Here is a 23,995-nt window from a genome sequence, read left to right as displayed (position 1 = left end):
CCTATGCTGTACTATTTTTGGTGACTCTTTTTGCCTCATTTATTTTTGATTTGAGTTGCTCATACAGGCTGTACGCTCTCTCTCTCGCTCCTGCGCTGAAATGAAATAAGCTTAGTATTTTTAAACCCTGCTTGTGTTGCCTCATGATGAGCGCAGATGGGCCGACACACCTGCAGAGTGGCCTCCACAGTGACGCGGCCTGCCCTCTCGCTCCGGCCCTCGGCCTCTGTCTCGTGACAGCAGCAGGACAGAGACGCCACTCTTCACTCTCTTGGACACGGTGACCCGTCCTGTCCTGGGGAAAAGGTTGGGACCTTCAGGGTCCTGCCCTGAAGCTGGACTTGGAATGGACGGGGTCCAGGGACATCCAAGGGTCGTCTTGGTGGTTTGGGTACAAGAAGCCACCTGAGCAGCAGTCCCGGGCCGCATCATTTCATGGTGACCAGTGAGAGCTGCGGGTGACTCAGGGCTTTCTTGCATCCATTCACTCAATTTCAGCCCCCCGCCCCGGGAGGGTGGTACCATATGGCTAGCCAGTGATGCCAGCTGAGGAAACTGAGGCCGGGGCATCTCAGCAGGCCTGCCCACAGTCACCCAGGAAGTAGCAGTAGTGGGAATGCCTCCTCTGAAACAGTCCATGAAGCCACCAGCAGGGAGGGGCAACCAGAGGCCTTCTCCAGAGATCCAGCTCACAGATGCTTTCCAAGGTCTCTGGGTGGTGGGGTGAGGAGGACCGGGGAGCAGCCTAAGGTAGGGGCAGGGCTCCCATCAGGAGGCCACAGAATGATCCAGTTGCGAGCCGGAGAGCCCCGGGCCGGGGTGCAGGAGGCAGCCAGTGGCTGGTGGAGTCGGGAGATCAAGACCGAAAGTCTGGCTGGAGGGTGGATGTGTGTGTGGGGTGATCCTGGGTTCCTGGAGAAGAGGCGCCAGTTCCCAAGCTGGGGGAAGTGGTGGGAGCAGCAGGTTGGGGGAGTCCTGGAGCTGCACGCTGATGGCATTGGCTCCAAAGTGCCCACGGACACCCAGGTGAAAGGCTGATGGTGTTCCACTCCTGTGGCTCCTTCCCAGGCCTGGGCCAGAGCAGTTTCCTGTCTTCTACCACAGGGCCTTTGTACATGTGGTCCCTCCACCAGGGATGCTCTTCCTTTGTGTCTCTGCTCCAAAGTCACATTTCTAGGAACATGGTCCTGGAGACTCTCTCCAAAGTGTCCTGTCCATCACGCCAGCACACGGTTTCCTTCGGGGCTCGTGACTGCCCCCCAAATAGACGTGGAGCCCCCATTGGCGGGAGTGGGTGGAAGCCCTTGTGTTGGGATAGGGCCTTTGCCGAATGAATGAGTGTGTCATGCAGCCCTGGACAGGTGGTGCTTTCCTTCTCGTCAACACAGACTCCTCCGAGGCCGAGCCAGGCAGAGCGGTGAGGGGCAGAGGGAGCAGGTCATCTTGCAGCGGCTGCTCCGGGGGAGAGGCAGGATCAGGGGCCCCCTCCAAGGGCCTGCACCGTGACCTGCATGGGCCCTGATTGGGATCTCCAGCTCGAGCCTGACTCAGGTGTCCACCAGGTCTGGAGACCCGAGCAAGACCACGCCAGGTTCCTGAAGCATGTGGACAGGCAGGCACCTCAGAGGCACGCACACACGTGCATAGAGACCTGTGTACACACATAAGTGCACACACACTTTGTTACCGGTACTGCCATCACCTGCGCCTCCTCCGCCTGCCCCACCTTCACCTGCCCCACCTTCACCACCTGCCCCACCTCCACCTGCGCCTCCTCCGCCCCAGCCTGGCTCTTCCTCCACGCACTCTTGCTTTCTGTGCTCTACTCATGGAAACTTCCCCCGAAGACCTCCAGGGCAGGTCTTTGGCCCCCTCTGAGCTTCGGCCCCTACGAGCCCCACAGCTGGCTGTGCCTCCCCGTCTGTCTGTGGCCCAGGTCATCCTCTCAGTTGTCTGTTGGCTTTGTCCACCTGGGTATCTCTGGAACACTCCCTCTCTTGCCCATCCCCGTTGCTGCTCTTTGGAGTTCCTGCCTGGATTACAGCCATCGACCTGTCACCAGAGTCCCATTCCTACTGCTTACCCATGGGTCTATCTCAAAAGCCCACAGTGGCTGCCCGTGGCCTTCAGCATCAGGTCCAAGCCCCTCAGCTCGGCATGCTGAACCACTCATGGCCAGCCCTGTCTCCTTTGCCAGCTTCCTCTTCTCTGGGTCTCCTGCACACCTGATCTGGGGCTGCCTGCAACTTTTTCCTGGATACTGGATCTTGGGCCCACTGCCTGCTTTTTCCCCCTGCACACCTGACCTTGGGCACACCTGCCTGTCTCTTCCCTCATGCCCATGGCAGCCCTGTGTTCCTGCTGTTGCCTTGGGGGATGGCTACATTTCCCCATCTGCCCGGGTCTTCACCAGCCTCAGGGTCCAATGCAGACGCCAGTTCCCAGGCCTAGACAGATCAGCCCACAGTATTTTCAGAGTTACCCTGGAGGTGGGAGACAGTGAGGAGGGAGTTTGCACTTTCCATTCCTAACTCCTGTTACCACCTGCATCTTTAAAAAAAATATTTATTTATTTATTTGAGAGAGAGACAGAGAGAGAGAGAGCATGAGTGGGGGGGGGGTGCAGAGGGAGAAAGAGAATGTCCAGCAGACTTCATGTTGAGCCTGGAGTCTGATGTGGGGCTCGATCTCATGGTGCCGAGGTCATGACCTGAGGTTAATCTAGAGCTGGATACTTAACCGCTTGAGCCACTCAGGTGCCTCCCATCTGTACTTTATAAGGGACCTGCCTAGAGTCCCATAACTCAGGGGCAGAGAGCTAGGACAAGGCTGTCCAACTGCAAAGCCAACACTTGGAATGCAACCTCGTGCCATTTTGCTCCAGAAACCACCATGATTTCTGTAGCTTTCTCGTTTAAGCCTTCAACACTTGAATGCCAGCCCAGCCTCTGGACACACTCTCCCAACTGCCTCCACCCCCAGCCTAAATCCAAGGAGGGAATGAACATACAGGGCTGAAGCCCCAAGGCCTTCCCATCTCTCATATTCACCTGAGCAGCCCCTGTGAACATGAACAGCCGCCTGTGGCCAGGCAGGTGGGGATGACTGGAGCGGGAGGGACAGGAGCCATGCCCTTGGCTCGTCAGAAGACAAGCAAAGGCTCACCCCACAGCCCCTCAGGCGTGGACGTGCCTGGTCCCACAGGAGATGGTTCTTGAACCCAATATCTACCTACTTGTCTTCTAGGCACCTCTGAATGAGGACGAGTAACGCTGCATTTCTCTTTGTTACAGGTGCAGCAAGGAAGCTTCATTCCAAAAGAAGCTTATTTAAGAAAATAACTTCAACTGACTAAAAGAAAAAACATAAACTCAGAAATAGGGCTGGTAGTGTGCACGCACGACCCAAATCCAAAGATGGAAGGCCAGTGACCGCAGCGTGGGAAATCTTGCTGAAGGCAGACAGGCAGAGAGCAGAGTGTGGGAGTGTGTCCTTGACAGCCTGGCAAGATCTCACCCCAGCGATCCCAGGAAAAGGCGGGAAGACTACAGAGCAGAACCCCAGGGCAAATGTCCATCACACAGTTCTTGCTTTCCTTTGAAACTAATTTTACATCCTCTTTTGTGGAAGGGCATCAGGGTTTCCTCTTTTAGGAAGTGTATCAAGAGATTCTGGGGAGAGACCAGAACCCCAGTGGACAGTATGTTCCAGGCCATCCCTGGTAGGACGCTCTGGGGGGCAGGGTATCTAGGTATGGGAAGCACACATGAAGGGATGTGTGTGCGTATGCACACGGGCACATATGCAGGCACACCCGCAGGCCCACATGCAGACCCAGTGCACCTACCGGCCAAGTGGCCCCCTAGTCTGCTGTCACTTACATACATCGAGATGCTGGTGAAGACCAGATGCTCTCCCCCACTCAGGCCAGGTGAGCAGTGCTGAGCTTCCTATGTGCGGAAGGCACTGCTGTCCCAGGCTACCCCCTGGGCAGCCTCTTGTTGCTCTAAGAAGCAGATGCCAACAGGGGAGGTGAAAGCCAAGAGTCGGACCCCCACGGGGGTGCTGGGGGACCGGAAGGTCGGGAGAGCCACACAATACCACCTAGACCCTTGAGCTTATCTTCAGGGGACGCAAACATCCAGCTACAGCACATTTCAAACCACGTCAGAGAGCATGTCCCATACTTCTGGAGAGGGCATGGGGGCTGGACCAGTTCCTACCTCCCCAGGGTGGCAGTGTACCCAGGGGCACTTTTGCTGTCTTCCCTCTGGGCCCTGGCCATGGCCAAGTTCCTGTCTTTACAGCTCTTGCCTCAGCCCCTCCCAAAGGAATTGGCAGGGCTGCCCCAGTGCCTCCCTCTGGGGAGCTAGGCCATGGTCAAGGCCACAAGCATCTCCCCACTGGCAACCCAAGGCCTGAGTCCCCAAGGGGCCGCCCCTCCTCCATGGCTCAAGGGGAGATAAGGGTCACACACAGTGTGACACATGGTCAGGAGCATTTCTTGCCCCAGTGGGCCTGGTCCCAGAGGAAAGAGGTTCTTACAGATCATGAACAGGGAGTAAGAACGATCTGTCTCTGGTGCTGGCCTGGGGCTGGGGGGCGTGGCTTCCTGCAGCGGGACTAGACTAGCAGAGCATTTCCCTCGTGAACCCCAAGCCCTGCCCTTCACAGAGTAGAAAATCTGCAGATCTTAGTGGCTCACCTCCAGGATTCCCTCCTCACTGGTGCAAGGGGGGAATGCTGGGTGAGGGAGCCACTCCCTCGGGGGTGAGCACGCAGTCCTGGGGGACCCCAGGCAGCATCCTCAGGTTGCACTGAGCTGGGGGTACCCTGTGGCCACTGCCGCCCCATGTTGTGTCTGCAGTGATGGGAGTACCTGGCTGGTGCGTGGGGTAATCAATGAACCAAGGGGCTTGCCACCTCCCCCCTTTCCCCCCCAGCACCCTGTGATGGCAAGAGTGTCCCTGGGGGAGAGCCTGGCTTCCCCTGCTCATTCTGGGACATCCAGAAAGCATAAATGCTGTCTCCACTTGCAAATGACTGACCAGAGTCCTGGCTGAGCCAAGGCAGGAAAACAGAGAGTTCCAGGGATGGGAAGAAAACCAGCAAGCCTGCCCGTGATTGCAGCCGTGATCACTCATCACTGCGTCCCAGAGCCTGACTCAGCAGGCCGAGCAGCTGACACAGGAGGGAGCCGAGGTGGCCCCGCTCCACGCGTGGATGGAGCTGCTCCAAGCTTCCTGTGGAGAGGGGTGGCTTTTAACCACTTACACCCCAGGATGGGAGGAGGACAGAGGCCCACATCCTGGTGTTCCCAGATCTGCCATCTCGGAGACAGTCTGTCCACAGGAAGTGGCCCCACTGCCTAGTCTTGTATTACCAAGCAGTCCCTGGACAGGGGGCCCTCCCCCAGCTGTGGCTGGGGTCTCTCTCTTCCTCTCCAGAACCCTGCATAACCCCACCTGCGGTGGGGGGGGGATTCCCCATGCAGCGACCGGGCAGTGGGCCCACTGGGGAACGGGGGTGCTGCTGTCTTGATGGCTAATTTGAGTTTCTGCAGCAACATGGTAGTGGGGGGTGAGGAGGGAAGGCTGGTCCTGGGCTGTGGGGATGGGAACCGCCTACTCCTGGCCAGCCCTGCACTGGGACACTCTGGTCATCATGTCCAGCAAGGACCCCTTCCCCTGGGCTTAGCATGGGGCCTGGCAGAGCTCTGGCTGGCTGTCCACACTCACTGCACACATGCTGGATCCCTGGGTGGTAGCTCTTGCCCTCGCACTTTAGATGTATTTCGGTTGTGGCCCCTGGCAGCTGGGGGGACAGATCCCGGTTGCAGGTGCAGAGAGCAATCAGAAGGCTGAGAAGAATGCAGGCCCAGCAGCATGTGCGACAAAGCTGGGCCCCCTCAAGCCTGCAGCACAAACCTGCCCCTGCCAGGGGGCGGCACAGGTTAGCATCCCAAGTGCCTCCTGTCCACCCTCCACGGGACACATGCCCTGTCTTACCTGTTCACCCTGTCACCCTCCGGCAAGCTCCTACGCCCTCTCTAGGCTGCTGAGCCACTGCACCGAGATCGGTGGTCGGCCTTCAAGTGTGTCGGCAGCTGTGGCTGGGGGAGACCCCACACCTGAGAGTGCAGAGCCCCACTCTGGGTGTAACTGTGGGCCTTTGACACGACACCGCTTACCCCCACTTCGGCATCAGGCTCGGGTGAGAGTCTGCAACCCTTGATGAGTAATCCTTGCCAACGGGAAAATAAATGGCTAACCAGAAAGTCACAGAATGCTCTGGAGGGGGTTCTCTGCGTCAAACTATCAGTCCCCAGTACCGGTGACTATGACCTTAGATGGTAAAAGGGTCTTTGCAGATGTAATTAACGTAAGGACCCAGTGATGAGGTCACCCTGATTGGTGGGGGGTGGAGGGAGAGCCCTGAATCCAGCGACAAGTGTCCTTATAAGAAAAGCAGAAGCTGCTGACAGGGAAGGAAGGGGACGTGAAGGTGGAGGTAGGTGACAGGTCCATAAACCAGAGGACACGGAGGATCGCCAGCCGTACCAGGAACTGGGGGAGAGGCCTGAGCGGGCCAGAGCCTCCAAGGGGAACCAGCCCTGCCCACACCTTGATTTCAGATTTCCAGCCTCCCGGACTGGGGGGAGTCCACACGGCTGTTTCTAGCTGCACAGTTGCTGGTGATTTGTTTGGGAGGCGCTAGGGAACTAACGTACCCACCTAACCTCTTACATCCTGCAGCGTCAGCAGGCTGGATGGGAGGCAGAGGGTCGGCCTTCTCTCAGGGGAGGAGGCCCTTTACAGGGGGAGAGGGTGGGGGGAGGCTGGAGCCCTGTGTCCCCGGCCCTGGCTTAGTCCCATACCTTGGTGGGGAGGAGGGGGTCTGAGGGCTATTTCTGCAGCTCTCCTGGCATTAGCATCTGTGAGCAGGTTCCTGGGGCTCTCCCTGCTTTCCCGGGGATTGTAAGAATAAATAACAAACGGTTCCAAAGAGGATTGCATCCTAAGGCCGCAGGATGGAGGCATGAAAGATTAATATCTTGCCCATGCAGCCCCACACCAGCAGTCTGAAAGCCAGCTTTACCCCACCCCATCCATTAGAGGCTCTGCTGAATTAAAAAAGCTGTGCAGAAGACAGCCACCAGGCACACAGACCTTTGCGATCACAATTAACAGAAAAAAATTTTTTTAAATGAAAATACTCATTGCTGGTGAGGTTGCGATGAAGCTACTCTACTGGGCTGTTGCTACTACTGGGGTCCACGGCACAGTCTTCTGGGCCAACAACTGGGGTAATTCAGGTCCCTAGTCCGGGACTCGCAAGTCCTACCTACAAAATGTAGTAGGGAGAGCAAACGAACTCAGAGGTATACACACCTCCCTACAGCTGCCCAAGTCCCTAAGGAAATGTAAGTGGATGACCGGGAAACCATGAGATACAACGAGGCCGCTCGTAGTGACTGTTGCTCCGTTCGGGAAAGTGCTCGTGGGTGAGGAACATGCAGAGGACCCATGTCTCTGCCCGCCGAAGTGAAAGCAGCCAGGTGAGTGGGGAGGGTTCCCTCCTCCCTGATCGCACTATTCCTGCTGCAGGTTCAGTCCCCCTTTGGGTGCAGAGGGCCCGTGGGCACCAGGCATGGGGATCCGACTTCTGCCAGCTCTGCTCCTCACCAATGGAGCTGGAACATGGGTGGCTAGCTGGGGGCCGGGCTGTGCCATCCTGGGGCTTCCCCTCATGAGGGATCCTGGGGACCCGAGCCCAGGAGAGTGTGCATCTGCCCCACTCGTGAGGCTGGTCTGGGACACGGGATCTGGAGTCCTCTGAGGTCATGGTCTAGCTCTGTCCTCTCCACTGCCCCCGCCATGCAAAGCACAGAGGATCCTATTACCTCACATTACCTAATCCTGAGGTGGCCGGAGGATTAAGAGTAAATGCAGGCCAGGTGTTAGCAGGGCCCTGACAAACAGCAGACCTGCTATGGGACAAAGGACAGCTCTGGTACAAATAATGAGTGACTGCAAGCATCACAGGTACCATCCTCACCACTGAGCCCATCGCCATCACCGTCATCTCTGCTGTCAGCATCATCATCCCCACCATCCCCATCATCACAACCACCATCAGCACCCCCGTCACCACTGTCCCCTTCCCCGTGATAATCACCATCGTCCCCACCCCCATCGTTGTCATTACCGTCATCACTGTTGTCAGCATCATCATCCCCACCATCCCCATCATCACTACTACCACTGCCATCCCCGTCACCACAGTCCCTTTCCCCATTATCACCACAATCATCCCCACCACCATCCCCACCATCCCCACTGTTGTCAGCATCACCATCCCCACCACCACCCTCAGCATCATCATCATCACCACCATCATCATCCCCATCACCCCACCCCCATCATCACTACCATTATCATCCCCATCATCACAACGACCACCAGCATCCCTGTCACCACTGTCCCCATCCCCATCATCACCACCATCCCAACGCCCATCATCATCCCCATCATCACCGCCAGCACCATCATCACCACCACCCCCATCCCCACCCCCATCATCATCACCACCATCGCCACCAGCACCACCATCATGCCCACCTCCATCATTACCAGTGTCACCATCATCACCATCTCCCAGCATCCACGGAGGGCCGCTCCTTCTCACAGCAGGGCAAAAGCCTTGCAGCTGTTCAGGCTTTCCCCAGGCGGCTCCCAGCTCTCCTATAGATATGCTCCTGGGACCATGGCCTCGTCTGCCTGCCCCCTGGGGCCACTCAATCTGAATGCCCTGGGACGGTGTCTGCAGTGGGGAGGAATTATCTCTGCATAATGAAACGGCTTGGCTGCGTAAACACGAGTGGCATCCTGGCTGCTGGGCACTGAACTCATGGTCTGTCTGGGGAGGCCGAGGGGCTGCAGGACAGGGGCCAGGCGGCTGGGAGGCTGTGGCTGCTGGCTTGCGATGCCAGCCCGAGGACCACAGTGGTTCTCAGCACGCACGCCGAGTCCCCACCTGTGGCCGTTTCTGGCTGGGTGCCAGGCTCCAGCAGCTGCCCTGCCCTCCCTGGGGCACTGCCTGCAGTTCCGGGGATGCCAGAATCGTGCCCTGGACCCGCGGGTGGGGAAGACATGCTGTGGAGACTCCCTGGGCGGGCAGCCAGCGTGGGGGGAAAAAAGCAGGGAGTCTGCAGCGGGGGTGGCCTTTGTCTGCCCCAGGGAGCCCAGGCTTGGTCCCCTGGCTTCACCTGCGGGACCCAGAGCCCATGAGGTGGTGAGTGCAGGTCGGCTCCTCCAAGCGGGGCCTCTGGGAGTAGACAGAAGGGGAGCCCAGAGAGCTGTCCTGGCCGAGGACATGACTTCATGCCTGAGCCTCGCCTCACAAAGAATGTGGGGACTCATCTGGGCGGTGGCATTTACCTCCCTCTGCAGTTGAGCCCGGGGCACGGACGCAGTGAGGGAGCCGGGTGGCGAGGCTGGCCTCCGATGTGTGGCGTGCTGGCTTCAGAGGGTTGGGCGCACTGAGAAATCCTGGAGACAGCCTGGGCCACACAAGTGTGCCCGGGGCCTGGGGTGGTGGGGGTAGGGGGTGATGCCCTTTCACCAACACGTACAGGGACACCACCTTTTCCCTGGAGGACCAGACACAGGCTGTCTGGCTCGGGAAGTGGGGAGGCCAGCGCTGAGGACGCGAGAGTCCCCTCCACGATGGGTGCACCCCTCCTCTAAGGACAGTCCTATGCGTGGAGCAGGGTGCTAGGGACCGTGGCTCAAGGTTTGGTTTCTGTCCTGATGGCTCCCTGCTCCCGCCATTCTGAGCCAGGTGGCTGCGTGCGGTCTGTGGGCTGTGCTTCCACGCCCCTTCCCAGCTTGGCAGGGGGCGCCTCTGACTGGGTGCCTGGGAGCTCCGGGTGCATTTCCTACCCTGCTCTGCTTTCTGGGAGAGCCCGCTGCACCGCATGGTTGCTGAGAGCCTGCTTCTGGCGTGTGCGTGTCTGAGGGCTGAGCTGGGGGGATAGAACAGTGATGAGGCAGATATGCCCCATCCCCACAGGCACCTGGGCCGGGAGCGACCAGACACCAGCAGCAGTGACCGCCGTGGTGTGCAGGGAGACCTACAGGATGCTGCGGGGGGGCTCTGGGAGCCAACCCCGGCCGCGGTGGAGTGCAGCTCCTCGACCCCACCCCGCTCTGCCAACAAGGAGGGTCCCTCCCCGAGCCTCAGTTCCTTCTCTAGAAAATGTGGCCGCCAGACTACAGGGCCACAGCGTGAGAAGCCTGGGGGTACTTTCTGGAGGCCCACAGGCTGGAGAAGTGATGCCAAATGCAAGAAAACCCTGATTCGGTCTAAGTGCCTGCTCCCCCCGGGGCTGCTTCAGGGACCGGGGATTCTGCCTGAGCTGGGGTCAGAGGTCCTCTTGTCCCCTCGAAGGGCAGGCAGAAGGGCCCTTTGGCCTGTGATGTCCTTGCTTGCAGAGCGCTGGGTGCAAGCCTGGGACTGCACCTGTTGCCCCCTCCTACTGCCCACACAGGTGGCCACCCGGGGACCCACACGGGCCTCCCGTGGGGCCCAGCCGGCCCTCAGCACCCAGACAGCCCAGCCCGGCAGGTGGCTGGGCCCCTCCAGCAGTTCCCTCTGGTTACCGTGTTTACCAGGCTGCTGGAGTGGGGGGAGAAACCCTCTTTTCCTCAGCCCTCTCAGTGGCACCCTGTGGGCTTTGCCAGAGCCTTCTAACCATGGGTGAGGCACGGAGTGAGGGCCCGGCCCGGCACACTGGCTCTGGGAGTGTGTGTTCAGGAAGGCAGTGTGACTCTGGCAGCTGGGGAGCTCGGGGCTCCCCGATGGATGCACAGGGCTGGGCCCAGGGGCTCGTGGGAGCTGGTCGGCTTCCCTCTCCCCAAGCTGCATGACTGACCCAGCTCAGCCCCACAGAGGAGGCAGGAAACCTCTTGTAAAGATGAGCAGCCCCCCCAGAAGCTTCCTCCTTGGCCCAGAGTCCTTCCCTGAGGTTGCCCCGGTACCCCTTGCTGTCTCTGCACTTCTTGCACACAGTTCTCCCTGCCCGGAGCACTGCCCCGTCCTCTCTCCCTCTGACATTTGCCGTGGCCCTGCTGGCTTTGGCCTCCCCTCTTCTCCTGAGCACACGGGACGCACTCACAGGTGCCACCTGCTTGGTCTGCGGTTACTTCTGCTGTGGTCCGAGGGTGCACCTCTGTGCTCCGGACCCCACGTCTCCCCTCACCGACTGTGAGCTCATCTGCACCGCCCCGGGGCAGTGAAGGAATGGCTGGGAACCTAGCACAGGCCTCACCTGCACAAAGCCAGGGTTGGGGTTGAGGCCTCCTCCGAGCAGCTCCAGACCCCTAGGCTGCAGCATCAGACCCATGATGCTTGGTGCATCTCATCTGAACAAATCCTTCCGTTAGGACAGTGCGTCCATGTCCCACGTCCCTCCACACCCCAGTGGCCTGAGACCCATCTTTCAGGATGAAGGAAAAGCACAGCAAGGCAGCATTCCCTGGTGCCTCCAAAGGGCCCCGGCCAGTCCCCAGACACCCCCGGGTCCCCTTTTTCAATAGAGTGGGTGTAAACAGGGACGTGTCTGCTGCTGTGGGGAAGTCAACATGTGCCTGTGGCCCTGCAGAAAGGAAGTGCTTTCCGGCTGGGGTTTGCAGTTCCCATTCTGGGCGTTGTGTGTCCTCTGCAGGAGCAAAGGGACAGAGATGGCTCCAGGCCTCTTGTCTCTGACACCTGAACACCTCCTGGCCAGGGAGACTAAAAATACCTTTTCACTGAGAGGGAAAGGCAATACCTCCTGGAGGGGGGTGGGGGGGGAAGGGCGCTGCAGAGATGGGGGAGGGGGGATGCCACAGGATAAGACCATAGTGACAGAGCCTGCCCCTCTGCGGAGTCCCAGCTTCCTCGGCACCCCATCACGCACGTGACCAGACCAGCAGCATCCCCAGCCAGACCTCAGTCCCAGAGGACCCAGCAGCCAGTGCCAACAGCATCTTGCCAGGCTTGTCGAGATAAAAGCACAAGTAGGGGTTCGAAGGTGAGAAGAGCCTAGCAGGTCATTCCAGTGAAATGTGGGCTTCCTCCGTTCCCCAGAATTGAGGGAACCCCAGTGCAGCCCTTCTCATCAGACCCTCCAGTGATCAAAGCTTCCTCTTGCGCAGCCTTAAGGAGAAGCAGGAGTGGGGAGCTCACCAGTAAACAGAACAAGCTGGGAAGTGTTTCTCAGAGTGCGGTTCCCCCAGACCAGTGCTGGTGGGAGAAGAAGCTCGCTGAGCTGCTCTCCTGGACCCTTGGGAGACTGTTTCTGGGCACCAGTCCCTGTGGTTCTGGTGTGTGTGCTCCTGGCTCAGGACTGCCTGGCATGCCTAGGGCCCCAGGACCCCCGGAGCCTCCCTGCTCCCCGCTCAGCAGTCACACCGTAGGCAGAAATGCCAGCGAAGACAGAGTGTCAGAACGTCCCTGTTTGTGCCTTCTAGTCTCTTCCGACTCGCCTCCAACTACAAGGGGTGTGTGGGGGGGCACAATTTCCAGAGAGGCCCTGCCGCCTCAGAGCGTTCAGGATACCAAGACTTCTAGATCCTTCTGCCCTTGGCTGCTTGTGGACATCAGGGCTGGTTTGCTCTGAAAGATCCCGCGGCTACCGAGGAGGGAACGTGAAGACATGCTGTGGCGAAGCGGGGGGTGGGTGTGCTCAGAGGGTGACTCTGCAGACCCCACTGTGTGGGTTTGCAGGCGTGCAGTGGCCTGAGGTGATGGAGGACGGGGCGAGGCATGTCCCTCCAAGCACTGGGAGGCTCCTCTCTGCAGACCAAAAGCCACAGGACCGTCCTCCCCACCCTCCATAAAGCAGGCGGCTGGGCCTTCCCAGGCGGTCGCCCAAGAACAGGCAGCCCATTCTGGTCCTGACGGGGATCATAAAGTCGCTCAAAAGGGGACCCAAGTCACTGTGAGAGCTTTCTGGGGAGCCCCCCTGGTCCGGGTAGGGTGAGCACTTGGGCTCAGTCCGTGACTGGAAGCAGAAGGTGAGGGGTTAGAAGACACTGAGTGGGCACCCCCGATGAGCCAGAGCTGTCCCTGGGCTTGGGCTCACATCGTCTCAATTTGCCCCTCCAGAAATAGGGAGGCACCAGAATGAAGCCAGGCGGCTGGGAAGGTGAGAGCAGGAGACGGAGGGAGACGCAGAGCTAACCCCCCACCGCACTCCGTGGGCCAGACTGGTGACCGAGGGCCCTGTGGACCAGACCTGGTGTTAAGACGAAATGAGGCGCTGCTCATTTGCAGCAGAAACTGGCCTGGTGATGACCAGTTCGCTGATCTGTTTTGAACTCAGGGTGGGGGCCTGAGAAGAAAGGCGTGCCTGGTTTTCAGCCTCCACTTGTGGGAGAGACCCCAACCGAGGCCCAGTAGCCAGGGCCCAAGATGTCCATTGCGGGAGATGCTCTGAGTCTGCAGCATGGGTGTGAAGCTGAGGGAGACTGTCCCCTCTCTGCTCCTTCCCTTGCCCCAGTCCTATTTTATCTGTACCCCACGTGGCATCGAGAGCCAAGGCTGTAAGTGCCCGTGCTGGAGTGAGAAAGGAGTGACAGGCAGCCTGTGAGGAGGGAGGTCAAGGAAGGCGGGGGCCAGGGATGTGGGCCAGGGTTGCAGGGCTTGGCTCTGCTACGAGGGACCCACCCAAGCCCACACGCATGCCCGAGGTCTCCAGGGTTAAGTACGTGACCATCTGGCAGAGCAGGAAAAGCTTCCTGAGACCCTGTCCTGCAGGGCTATGAGTTAGAAAGCCGGGTGCGTGGCCATGGGGTGCCCTCAGGCTGAGGACCACGGGGCCCAGAGCTCCTCTGGGGTATACAGGGATGGAAAGGCCAGGAAGAAGGGGCTCACGCTCACCAGCAGGGAGGCTCTCCCACCTGCCAAGGGCAGGCTGAATGGAAAGCCTTGAGCCACCCCCTCAGCTGACCGCGTGGCCAGGTGGGTGATGCTCCCACCTGCCCTGTGTGTGCGCTCTCCTGGGCGAGGCCCTGGTCTCTTTCCCCCCCTGAGGCGGCTGAGCCAAGAGGGGACTGCCTCTCCTCTCCGCCACCCCCGAGAGAGGGCCTGGAGCGACCAGACAACTGTGCGGGTTGGGCTTCCCTTCATGCAAATGGTGGATTTCCATGTCCCCTGGGAGCCAGGACTGAACCCTGACTGTCCTGTGCATCTGAGACCCATCTGTGAGTGTGTGTGCGGGGATGTCTGGTGTTTCTGGAGCACGGTGGGACAGAGTTGGTACCTGTCTCAGTTCTGGCACAGTAGGGACCAAAGGTGTCCTTAGGAGCTTGGGAGTCTCCATCATTCTCTCCACCACTCCGTGCCTCAGTTTCCCCATCCAGGGTACCCAGACCACCTTGCAGGGTTACAAGGACCCATCATGGAGCAAGGTTTAAAGTGCAAGCCCAGCAAGACCCAAGTCTCTTCTCCCCTTTCATCTTGCCCAGTGTCTTGGCCCCCTGCCATCTTTTTGGTGACATCTCTGGAAACATGGCACCTTTGCTCTGGGGACCTGCCAGGCTGGGCAGGTGGTATCACCAGAATTCTCTGTGTTTGATGGTATCCCCCACTCCCAACGGCTCCCCAGTGATGCAGATACACCCCTGGGCTCCAGTTTCCTCTTTGCATGTCAGCAATGTTTCCAGAGTGGCTTTCCTGAAGGGCAGCCAAACCCGATGGTTGGGCACAGGCACAGGGAGCCAGTATCCTCCAGCCATGGGAGTCACAGACGTGACCTGCACTTCCATTAGTGGGATGCAAAGGGTCTATCTGGGATCCGCCCCTGCCCCTGAGTGACCTTGGAGAAGTCTCTGCCTCTGGGTTTCCGTGGACTCCTTTGTTTGGGGGAGATGGCCAAAACCTTTTGCCTCTTTGAGGTGAGACCCCCCCTGGCTGCGAGGAGAGGGGATGGAGGGAGCACCGTGTCTCTGGCCCTAGACACCATCAGAGACGGTCTTCCCCAAACGCCGCTGGCAGCTGCCACTGTCTTGCCGTTATCCAGGGACTCCAGGAAACCACTCTTGGTCTGGGACCTCTGCTGACATGAAGGTCACCGAGACTTTTGTCAAAGACTACGCACGTTCTGCTTTCAGCCAGAGTCCCCGGAAACGAAGCATGTTACACAGGTTCTAGCAGCGAGGGGACCTTCCTTTGCCACACGCTGCGCTGTCCAGTTGCCATGGGCCCGGGATCAACAAACAGGCTCCCTCCTTCTGAGCCCTCACCGGAAACTGCCAAACAAAACTTGTGCCACTAGCTTCCTCCTGAATCATTTGAGGTTTACAAGATCACTGAAAATGTAAAGGCAAGAAAGCAAGCCAGCCCTGTGGGGTGAGGCCTCTCAAGCTGTCCCATCTAGAGCTCACTTGGCCCTCAGACCCCCAGCACCCACCGCCGGCCGTGACCCTTACAAGGCAAGAAGTGGTGCCCGGCTCTCTCCACTTGGCGGTGTGCAATTGCTTTGGGGCCCACTTCCTCCCAACCAGGCTCCACATCCAGACCCAAAAGGGCTTTGAGCATGATATTTGGGTTTCCCATTTTTCACAATCCCCATCCCCATGGCCTGGCCGAGTCCCGGGGGTGCTAAGCAGGGCGCCTGGTGTCTGGCAACTGGTAGCATAGAAAGACACACAAGCAGCTGGACCCGGTTTTATATGGGACCCCCCCCCCCCAGCTTGCTTGCCAGGCAGGAACGTGCGGTAACGCACACACCTTCAGTGCCACTGAGGCTGTGTATGGACCTAGAGTGTCTTAAAGGACGCAACTTGGGGAGCCAATGCCCTCTGGGCCCCCACTGAGACAGCACTCGGGCAGGAGCCCAGGGACAGCACATGAGCCTGGCTCTGCAGGTGGACGTTTTTCCAAGCAATAATCAGGAGGGCAGATGGGGCCCCCCACACACGCGGGTCCCCGAGCCCTGCAATGTGTTAGGAGTGGGAGCTCGCTCTTGGCACTGGAAGGGGGATGGCATTTTTGAGGAGGAGGAGAAGTTGCAGAGAAAGAAGAAATCCTGAAACAACAGACAGTGGGACAGCTGTGGCCTGAACTTGGTGTTCTTACTCCTCGGATGTGCATGTATTAATTTCCATAAATGCTAATAGTCCATTTCCCCAAGAGCTATTACTTATGTCATCTCCCCTTGGATGCAGTTCAACACAGGACAGACAAATGAAAGGGAGAGAAGGCAGCCCCTACCGGCTGGGCCCCCGCTTCCCATCCCTGTCCCCACCAGGCAACTCAGGTCCGTTTCTTAAGGTGGTTGTGGTAACCAACTACCAGGTCAAGACCCCCAGCTTTCAGCCCCACAGCTCAGTCCTGCCATGCCAGGAAGCAAAGAAAGTTACCAACCCCAAAAATGCTGAATCATAAAGTGAGGTTGAGAAGGAAAGTGGGGGTGGGGTGGGGAGGGTGACAGTGGCCAGGAAGGAAGGCAGGAAAGGATCCTAAGGGGTTTCCCACCTAGAGCCCCCTAGGATGTTCTAGGCAAAGCGCAGTCCCCCATGGGATCCCCCAGTACAAATGCCAGGAGGAGCAGAGCCAGGGTGCGCCTGGGTGGGAGGGTGGCAAGGTGGGCAGGTACACGGGCTGCGGCCACTGCAGCAGGAAGAGAGGTGCGGCTGCGGGGTCTCTGCGTCCTGCGGGAGCAGCAGCAGGTAGGGAGGCAGGGAGAGGAGAAGCTGACGATGGGAAAGGGGCCCAGGGACGGCGTTGGGTGGGGTTGGGTGTGTAGGTAGCCAGGGGAACTGGTGCAGGAAGGGAGTGCCAAGGTCCTGGGGATCTGCAAGGTGGAGAGAGAGCGTCCACGGGAGGAGATGTAGGGGCTGGGAGCAGAACGGATGGGAGGATGGGGACAGCGATCAGGAGCGAGAGGCAGGACGAGCCTTCAGGAGCAACAAGGAGGCGAGATGGGGAGGTCCGTGACCAGACGCGCTCGGATGGGGCTGCGCAGAGGCCGGGAGAGGGGATGGGAAGGGGGGATGGGGGCAGGGGGAGGCGAGGCTGCGGGAAGGGAAGGTGGAGGAGATGGGGAAGAATGCGCCGGGACAAGGGGAGGGATGAAGTTTGGGGCAGGGGTCGGGGATGGGAGCTGAAAGGTCGGGCGGGATGGGGGAAGGGAGGTGGTGGAGGAGGAGGTGAGCCGGCTGGAGAGGAGGTGAGGACGGAGGCGGGCGCGGGGACGCGCCGGGGAAGAGGAGATGGAGAATCAGCGCGGGCCTCGCGGGTGCCCGCCGCCGCTCTCTCGGCGCACGGCGGTGGACGGCGCGGCCCGCGGGGTACCCCCACACTTACCTGGGGGGCTCCAGCTCCGAATCCTGTCCCCCGCTCCGGATCTTCCTTCCCGCCTTGCCCCGGCGACTTGAGCGCCCCCGAATCCCGCTCGCTCCGCCAGGTTCCGCCCGCAGCATCTTCACCTCGTGGGACGCCCGGGGCCACGCCTCCGCTAGCTTCTCATTGGTTCGCCTTCACGCCAGTCATATGCCAATTGGCTGAGGGGTCGCCGGCCATGCAAATCAGGACGGGCCCGCCGCCTCGCCGATTGGATGGCGCTGCAGGAGCGGAGCCTCGGGGCTGGGGCTCCGATTGGTCCCGAGGCCCTGCCAACGACGCTGACGCGGGGCGGGTTCCCGGCCCCCGCGCGCGCCGCGCCGCCTTCCGAGGCTCCTCCCGCGGTGGCGGCGGGCGGGCGACCCTCGGCCTGTCCTCAGCCGGCTCGGCCTGCGGCTCCGGCGGGTACCGGCCGGCGGGCGGGGCTCTGGGCCCGCGGTGGGGGCGCGTCCCCCACAGCCTGAGCCTCGGCGGCCGGGGCGCGGCCGCGGCGGGCCGTCTCCTAGGTAACGCTGCCGGCGGCGGGCGGAGCCACGCCGGCGGGCGCCGCGGGGAAGGGCGGCCGAGCGGGCGGGGGTCTCCCGGGGCCCGGGGTGGGGGTGCTCCGTGCGGCTCTCCGCGGGGACCGGGGGCCGGCGTCCTTCGCATCCCGGCCCCGGCTTGACGCTCGGTGCGGCCCAGGCTTCCCGTGGGCGTCGGGGTTCCCTGGGGCCCAGCGCGCGCCCTCTGCTGCCTCTCGGCTCAGACGGGCGCGGTGCGCACGGCCCCGGCTCTGGGGAGGCCCCGACGCCGGCCCTCCGCGCTCGGCGTCCCGCAGCGGGGGACCCTGCAGGGTGCCTGTGCCCCGGCCGCGTCCTCGTCTCCGCCGGGGGCTGTTCCCGCCGGCGCGTCCCAGAGCTGCGGCCCAGCGGAGGCGGCGAGACTCCGGGCCTCCTCCGGGAGGCTCTGCCCGCCCTGCGGGTCCTGCCTGCCTCGGGCCGCCCTGCCCGCCGCGGGCCCTCTCGCTGCCTTCCTGACCGGCCTGGGGCTGGCCGCCTGGGCCCGTCCCGCAGCCCCAGCGCCCTGCTCTCCTGCCCGTCCCTTCCGGCCCAGAGGCCCCACCTGTGCGCGTCTCCAGGGCCTGTCTCCGGGGCAGACAGTCGCTCCGGTCTTCAGGGCTGCGCTGCCCGGTGATTGGGACTCGGGGCTCCGCTTCCAGCCCTGCGCCCGTCCCAGCTCAGCGCGCTGCACGCCTCCCGGTCGCTCGCAGAGCTCGCAGCGCGGCCTCGCTGTGTGCTAACTTAAATCCTGTCTCTGCCTCACCCCAGACACCCTCCAGGGGGCAGGGAGCCCGTCTGCTGAGTTGAGGACGGTTTCTCCAGTGTCTGGCACCTGGTAGGTACGCAAAGAGGATTGCTTGAGTGAGGGCATTCTGGGCAGTGCTTGATGACACCTCCACGCACTCCCCGGAAAGCTTCCCAAAGCTTCTCAGTCTTCGGCATCCCAGCTCTTGTACTCTGCTTGGAAGGAAGCCCCCCTCCCCCCTCCGCTTGCGCAGCTCCTCATGGCTCTGGCCCCGCTCCTTCTCCGGGGAACCATCGCTGATGAGATTTCCTCCTGGCTTCCCTCTTCGGTGCTGGAGTTCCCTGTTCTCTCTGCCTGCTGCCCCCCCCCCCCCCAAGGAGACAGAATTAGGCTTGTCTCCTTTGTGCAGCTCACACCCGCTCCCTTGTCTTTCCCCCACTGGATTTTTAGCTTCTTAAAGACCTGGTGTTTGGCGGCAGTCTCCATCACTGCAGGCACTGGAACAGAAGAGGTGTGCTGAGCAGGGCCCCCCCCCCCCATCCTGTAGATGGGACACAGGCAGGGAGGGCAACAGACTCGCTGAAGTCTGAGGACAGTGGGGGTTAGCCGGGGCTCCTCAGCCCATGTCCCGCTGCAGGCTCCAGGGCCTCTCCTGGCTTTGATCGTAGTGGCTTTGAGGCCGGTTATGACCAGCCGTGTGGCTTTGGCCTGGCCCTTTAACCCGAGCGTCACTGACCTTGTCTGTGATACTCATCTACACAGTTGTTGGAATAATACCCATGAAAAGGTCTGTGTGCGCCTGGCTCACAGTAGGGCTGTGAAAGCTGGTGCATTTTCTGGTGTCATTTCTGCCCTGGAGAACCCTTTCTGTGGGCTCAAAGCAGGGAGCCCTCCCTGTTTTCTCTTCATTGTTCATCTAGCTCCAAAAGTCCTTCTGTCTTCCCTCCATAGCATTCTTAAGTCCTGCACAGTGTAATTTAATTATTTACTTAATCATTAAAAGATTTTCGCTGAGGACCTAGCCTTGACCTCACTGAGCTCAGTCTTGCAGGACAGTAGCAGCATAGTGACTTTCTGTGACAGGATCCCTTGTCGGGGAGCAACTGGTGGGGGATGGGAGTGCTCACCCTGAGGAAGGGGCATCTGCTCTGTGTCCTAGAGGATGAGTGGGGATTTTCTAGGGGGACATGTATGTGCCGAGGGGAACCGAGAGGTTGTGGTGTCCAGGAGGAATTGTAGCTGGGGCAGAGTGGGGCCAGAGTGGCTGGAGAGGGAAGGAGGGTCAGGTGGCAGTCAGGTGGGGGTTGGGAGAAAGAGCTCTGTGCCCACCTGTCTCCCATTCCCAAGAGCCTGTGTCTCAGGTGCCCTCTCCCTCCATCGCCCATCTGGACTGTTGCTGCCTTCCTCCACATGCCTGGCTCGCTATTTTGGTTGGGGGGCTCTCCCTTTTGGAAAGGATGCCTTTCCTCCCGGTGTGCGTCCTACGGTACAGCCTAGGGCCGTCCCGGGGATGTGTTTTCTCTGCCAGGTGGACCTGCACGGAAGAAGTGTTCTTCAGCATCTGCTGGCTATGCGCGGTAGTCAGGGGGAGGGGAAGGAGGTGCTGGGTGAGGAATCTGGGGCAAGTCTGGAACGGCCTGCAAAGGAGACACGTCCTCCCGCTGGGGGAGCACCGCGGGCAGCGTGCAGAGGCGCCTTCTGAAGGTGATGCTTTGCCGCAGGGCTCCCGAGACATGAAGGGCTTCTACACAGGAAGGGTTTTTTTTTTTTTTTAATTTTATTTATTTGAGAGAGAGAGTGTGTGTGAACGAGAGAGCATAAGCAGGGGGAGCAGCAGAGAGAGGGAGAAGTAGGCTTCCCACTGAGCAGGGAGCCTGATGTGGGGCTCGATCTCAGGACCTGGGGATCATGACTTGCACAGAAGGCAGACGCTTCATCGACTGCCCCACCCAGGCGCCCCAGGAAGTTTCAGTCCTTAATGGCACTCACTTTGTGTGACTTAATCTCTCCATTTTGTAGTGAAAGTTAGTAGGAAAACACTATTTGTCTTAAAAATGCTTGGGAGTCAACTTTATTGAAACCTCAATTTGATTTTATGAAAATTTATTGAGTTCTGATGGTGAGCCAGGTGCCAAGGACACAGGAACGTAGACCCCCTTACTCAAGTGGTTGGCCAGGGGGCAGGTGCTGTGACCACAGGAAGCACGGGGAGCGGGTGGGCCCAGCAGCTGGCCCCTGGAGCCTCCTAGATGCTCTCCTGAGCAGGGGGCCCTCCTGCCGGGTATCAGGTCTCTGCTGCTTACAAGTGGTAGCAGTGTGAGTGTCTCGTGGCTTTTGTAACAACACTGCAAACTGGGTGGCTCAAGCCCAGATTTATCCTCTTTCTGTTCTGGAGGGTCAGAAGCCCAAAATCAGTATCCCTGGGCTACAGTCAAGGTGTGGGAGGGCCGTGTTCCTTCTGAAGGCTCTGGGGGAGAATCTGTTTCCTTGCCTTTTCTAGCCGGTCCTTGGCTTGTGGCCCCTCCCTCCTGCACTTCGTCTGCTTGGCGGTCACCCAACCTTTTCTCTGACCCTCTTGCCTCCCTCTTACAAGGACCCTGTGACTACCTCAGGCCCATCTATGTAATTCAGGCTATTTTCCCCCACCTTAAGGTCCTTCACTTAATCATGCTTCCATAGGCCCTTGTGCCACGTGAGGTCCCACATTCACAGGTTCTGGGGATTAGGACGTAGACGTCTTTGGGGCCCTTACTTAGCCGGCATGAAAGCCTCCAAGGGCTTTTCTTGGCTCTCGCAGCTCTGCTCCGATGGGAGTGGCGGCTGCCTTCCATCAGGCTGTCTCCTCCTAGAGGTCTGGGTTCTGTTGGCAGGGCTCCCTACCCCGGTCGCCACCAGTCTCCCCTGGGCTGGCTTTGACTTCAGGCTCTCCCTGGAGTGGCAGGGTAGCCCCTGGGGTTTCGGGCTGGCCTGGGCAGCTCCTGCCCTCCCAACAGAGACGGCCTCTCCAGAGGGAACTGTGGCTGGACTCCCGGGGACGACGATGATTGGCACAGTGCGGGTCACATGTTCATCACCAAGTGCCCTGCCCCAGATTGTGGGCAGACTTCCCACGTGTGGGTTTGGGTGGGGGGGGTCGTTCCTTAGTGGCTCAGTGGGTTAAGCCTCTGCCTTCAGCTCAGGTCATGATCTCAGGGTCCTGGGATCGAGTCCTGCATCGGGCTCTCTGCTGGGCGGGAAGCCTGCTTCCTCCTCCCTCTCTCTCTCTCCCTCTCTGCCTACTTGTGATCTCTCTCTGTCAAATAAATAAAATCTTAAAAAAAACCCAAAAAACACAAAGTTATCAAGCTGATAAAAGCAACAAAAAAGGAACGAAAAAGCAACGCATGTGTGCGTCAGTGCTCATGTGGTGACGGTCCTGGTCTGGATCCTGCAGTGTAGGCCTGCCTGCAGGGGCTGGGGGCGGGGGCCGCTCCAGTGGGGGCAGGGCTCTGTGCCTGGGCCCCCTGGATGTGGTGGAGCTTTCCAGGCCAATCAAGCCCATGTTCTAGGGGCTCCCTCCGCTCCCCACACAGCCTGCAAAGGCAGAGGGTCCTGTTAGAAGAGCCTTTCTCAGACTCCGTGGTCTCCTACTCCTTTACACTTTAAAAAAGTGCGGAGGACCCCAAAGACCTTTTGTTTAGACTTTAGTTATGTTTGCCAGTATTTGCTGTATTGGAAACGAAGACTGAGAAACATTAGGAAGGTTGCTGCTCACGTGGGGATAACAATAGACCCGTTACATGTTGGTGTAAAATGTTCTTTTTATGAAGACCAACTGTTTTTCAGAACAAAAAAATTAGCAGGAAGAGGGATGGTTTTACATTTTTGCAAGTTTCTGTAGCATCTGGCATAGTAGACGGCTGGGTCTCATATAGACTTATTTTTTTTTTTTTCCCAAGATTTATTTATTTATTTGAGAGAGAGTTCACAAGCGTGGGGGGGGGGGGGGGCCGGGGGGGGGGGAGAGAGTGAGAGAGAGAAACAGAGAATCCCAAGCACACTCCCCGCTGAGTGCAGAGCCTGACTTGGGGCTCGATCCCATGACCCTGAGATCAAGACCCGAGCCCAAACCAAGAGTCAGAGGCTGAACCGATGGAGCCACCCAGGCACCCCGAGGCTTGTCTCATCTGTTGACAAAGTTGTTGTGGTTGACGTATTTGAAAGAAACTCAGTGTCACCCCGAGAAGGGAAGAGTGTCCTAGAGATGTGGATGTTCTCCTGCCGTACCTCACCCACACGCCACCGTGGTGGTTTCTTTTTTTTTTTTTTTTAAGATTTTATTTATTTATTTGAGAGAGAGACAGTGAGAGAGAGCATGAGCGAGGAGAAAGTCAGAGGGAGAAGCAGACTCCCCATGGAGCTGGGAGCCCGATGTGGGACTCGATCCCGGGACTCCGGGATCATGACCTGAGCCGAAGGCAGTCGTCCAACCAACTGAGCCACCCAGGCGTCCCTCACCGTGGTGGTTTCTTAAAGGTCCGTGCGGTGTGGGCTTGGGCACCCTGCCAGGCCATGTGCCCTGGTTATCGTCCTTCAGTCTGTCCTGCACTGTGGCTGGATCTTCCGCTCACACGGGCCTCTCCCTCATGGTGCATCGCTCGCCTGGAAAACACTGCCTCTGAGGCGTGTGGACCTTCCGGATTCTTGCACATTTAATCCTGCGGTCTCAGCAGGTGAAATTGTCGCCGTCCCCATCCATCGCCTGGCACGTTTTTAAGGAGGAGGAAGCTGTCAGGTTCGCAGCAGAGGATACAGAGTGTCCCAGTTCTGAGTTTGCCTGCAAGCCCCATTCTCAGTACCAGTTTTCCTGGAAGTGACAGACTCATTCAGTTGATGTTTGAGAGACCATCTGCGAAGTGCCTGACTTTGGGAATAAGCCTGGTCCGTCGCTCGGTGGCTCTTTTAGTAAAGGTTACGGTGTCGCTGGCCAGCGGGGGACGTGTGCCAGGGACGCTCGTGGCAGCCGTGTGTGCTGTGTCCTTCCCTTGTCCCAGAGTGACAAGGGTCAGGATGTAATACAACGGGCTCATGGGGGCCCGGCTGCTGCACCCATGCTTGCCTTTGCTCCATGGGTACAAATGCCCGTGCACTGAGAAAGGCAAAGCGCATCTGACTATTATGAGAATAGCTTTCACCTTGTGGAGCCCTGGACAAGCCCGGGGAGCTGCAGGGGCTGGGGACCCCATTTAAGGAGCCACTGTCTTGGGAGATGAAGTCTCCCTATCTTGTGTGTCGTTTTAGTGCACAGAATTCAGGTTCTTATCAAAGCCCAGAGCTTAAG

At 59.4% G+C, this 23,995-nt stretch overlaps 2 protein-coding genes across 3 annotated transcripts in view; one reads left to right on the top strand and one right to left on the bottom strand.

Annotated features, from left to right (window-relative positions):
- The window catches only part of KCNAB2 (potassium voltage-gated channel subfamily A regulatory beta subunit 2), a 78,381-nt gene extending 60,899 nt beyond the window's left edge, over positions 1-17,482 (bottom strand). Inside the window, exon 1 of one of the 2 annotated variants that reach the window (XM_032863252.1) lies at positions 17,356-17,482. In XM_032863252.1, the coding sequence (XP_032719143.1) occupies positions 17,356-17,471 (116 nt within the window). In that variant the 5' untranslated portion in view covers positions 17,472-17,482. The remainder of the gene's footprint in view (positions 1-17,355) is intronic. The other variant, XM_032863251.1, reaches the window with a different exon arrangement.
- A 316-nt stretch (positions 17,483-17,798) lies between these two features.
- NPHP4 (nephrocystin 4) overlaps positions 17,799-23,995 on the top strand; it is a 107,369-nt gene continuing 101,172 nt past the window's right edge. Inside the window, exon 1 of the mRNA XM_032863247.1 lies at positions 17,799-17,897. The gene's annotated coding sequence lies outside the window, so the exon portion shown is untranslated. The remainder of the gene's footprint in view (positions 17,898-23,995) is intronic.

Source organism: Lontra canadensis, unplaced genomic scaffold (assembly GCF_010015895.1).
Source record: "Lontra canadensis isolate GAN:19392208 unplaced genomic scaffold, GSC_riverotter_1.0 scaffold25, whole genome shotgun sequence".
Taxonomy (NCBI): domain Eukaryota; kingdom Metazoa; phylum Chordata; class Mammalia; order Carnivora; family Mustelidae; genus Lontra; species Lontra canadensis.
The sequence above is the reverse complement of the archived record's forward strand: the minus strand, read 5'-3'. Positions and strand labels throughout refer to the sequence as shown.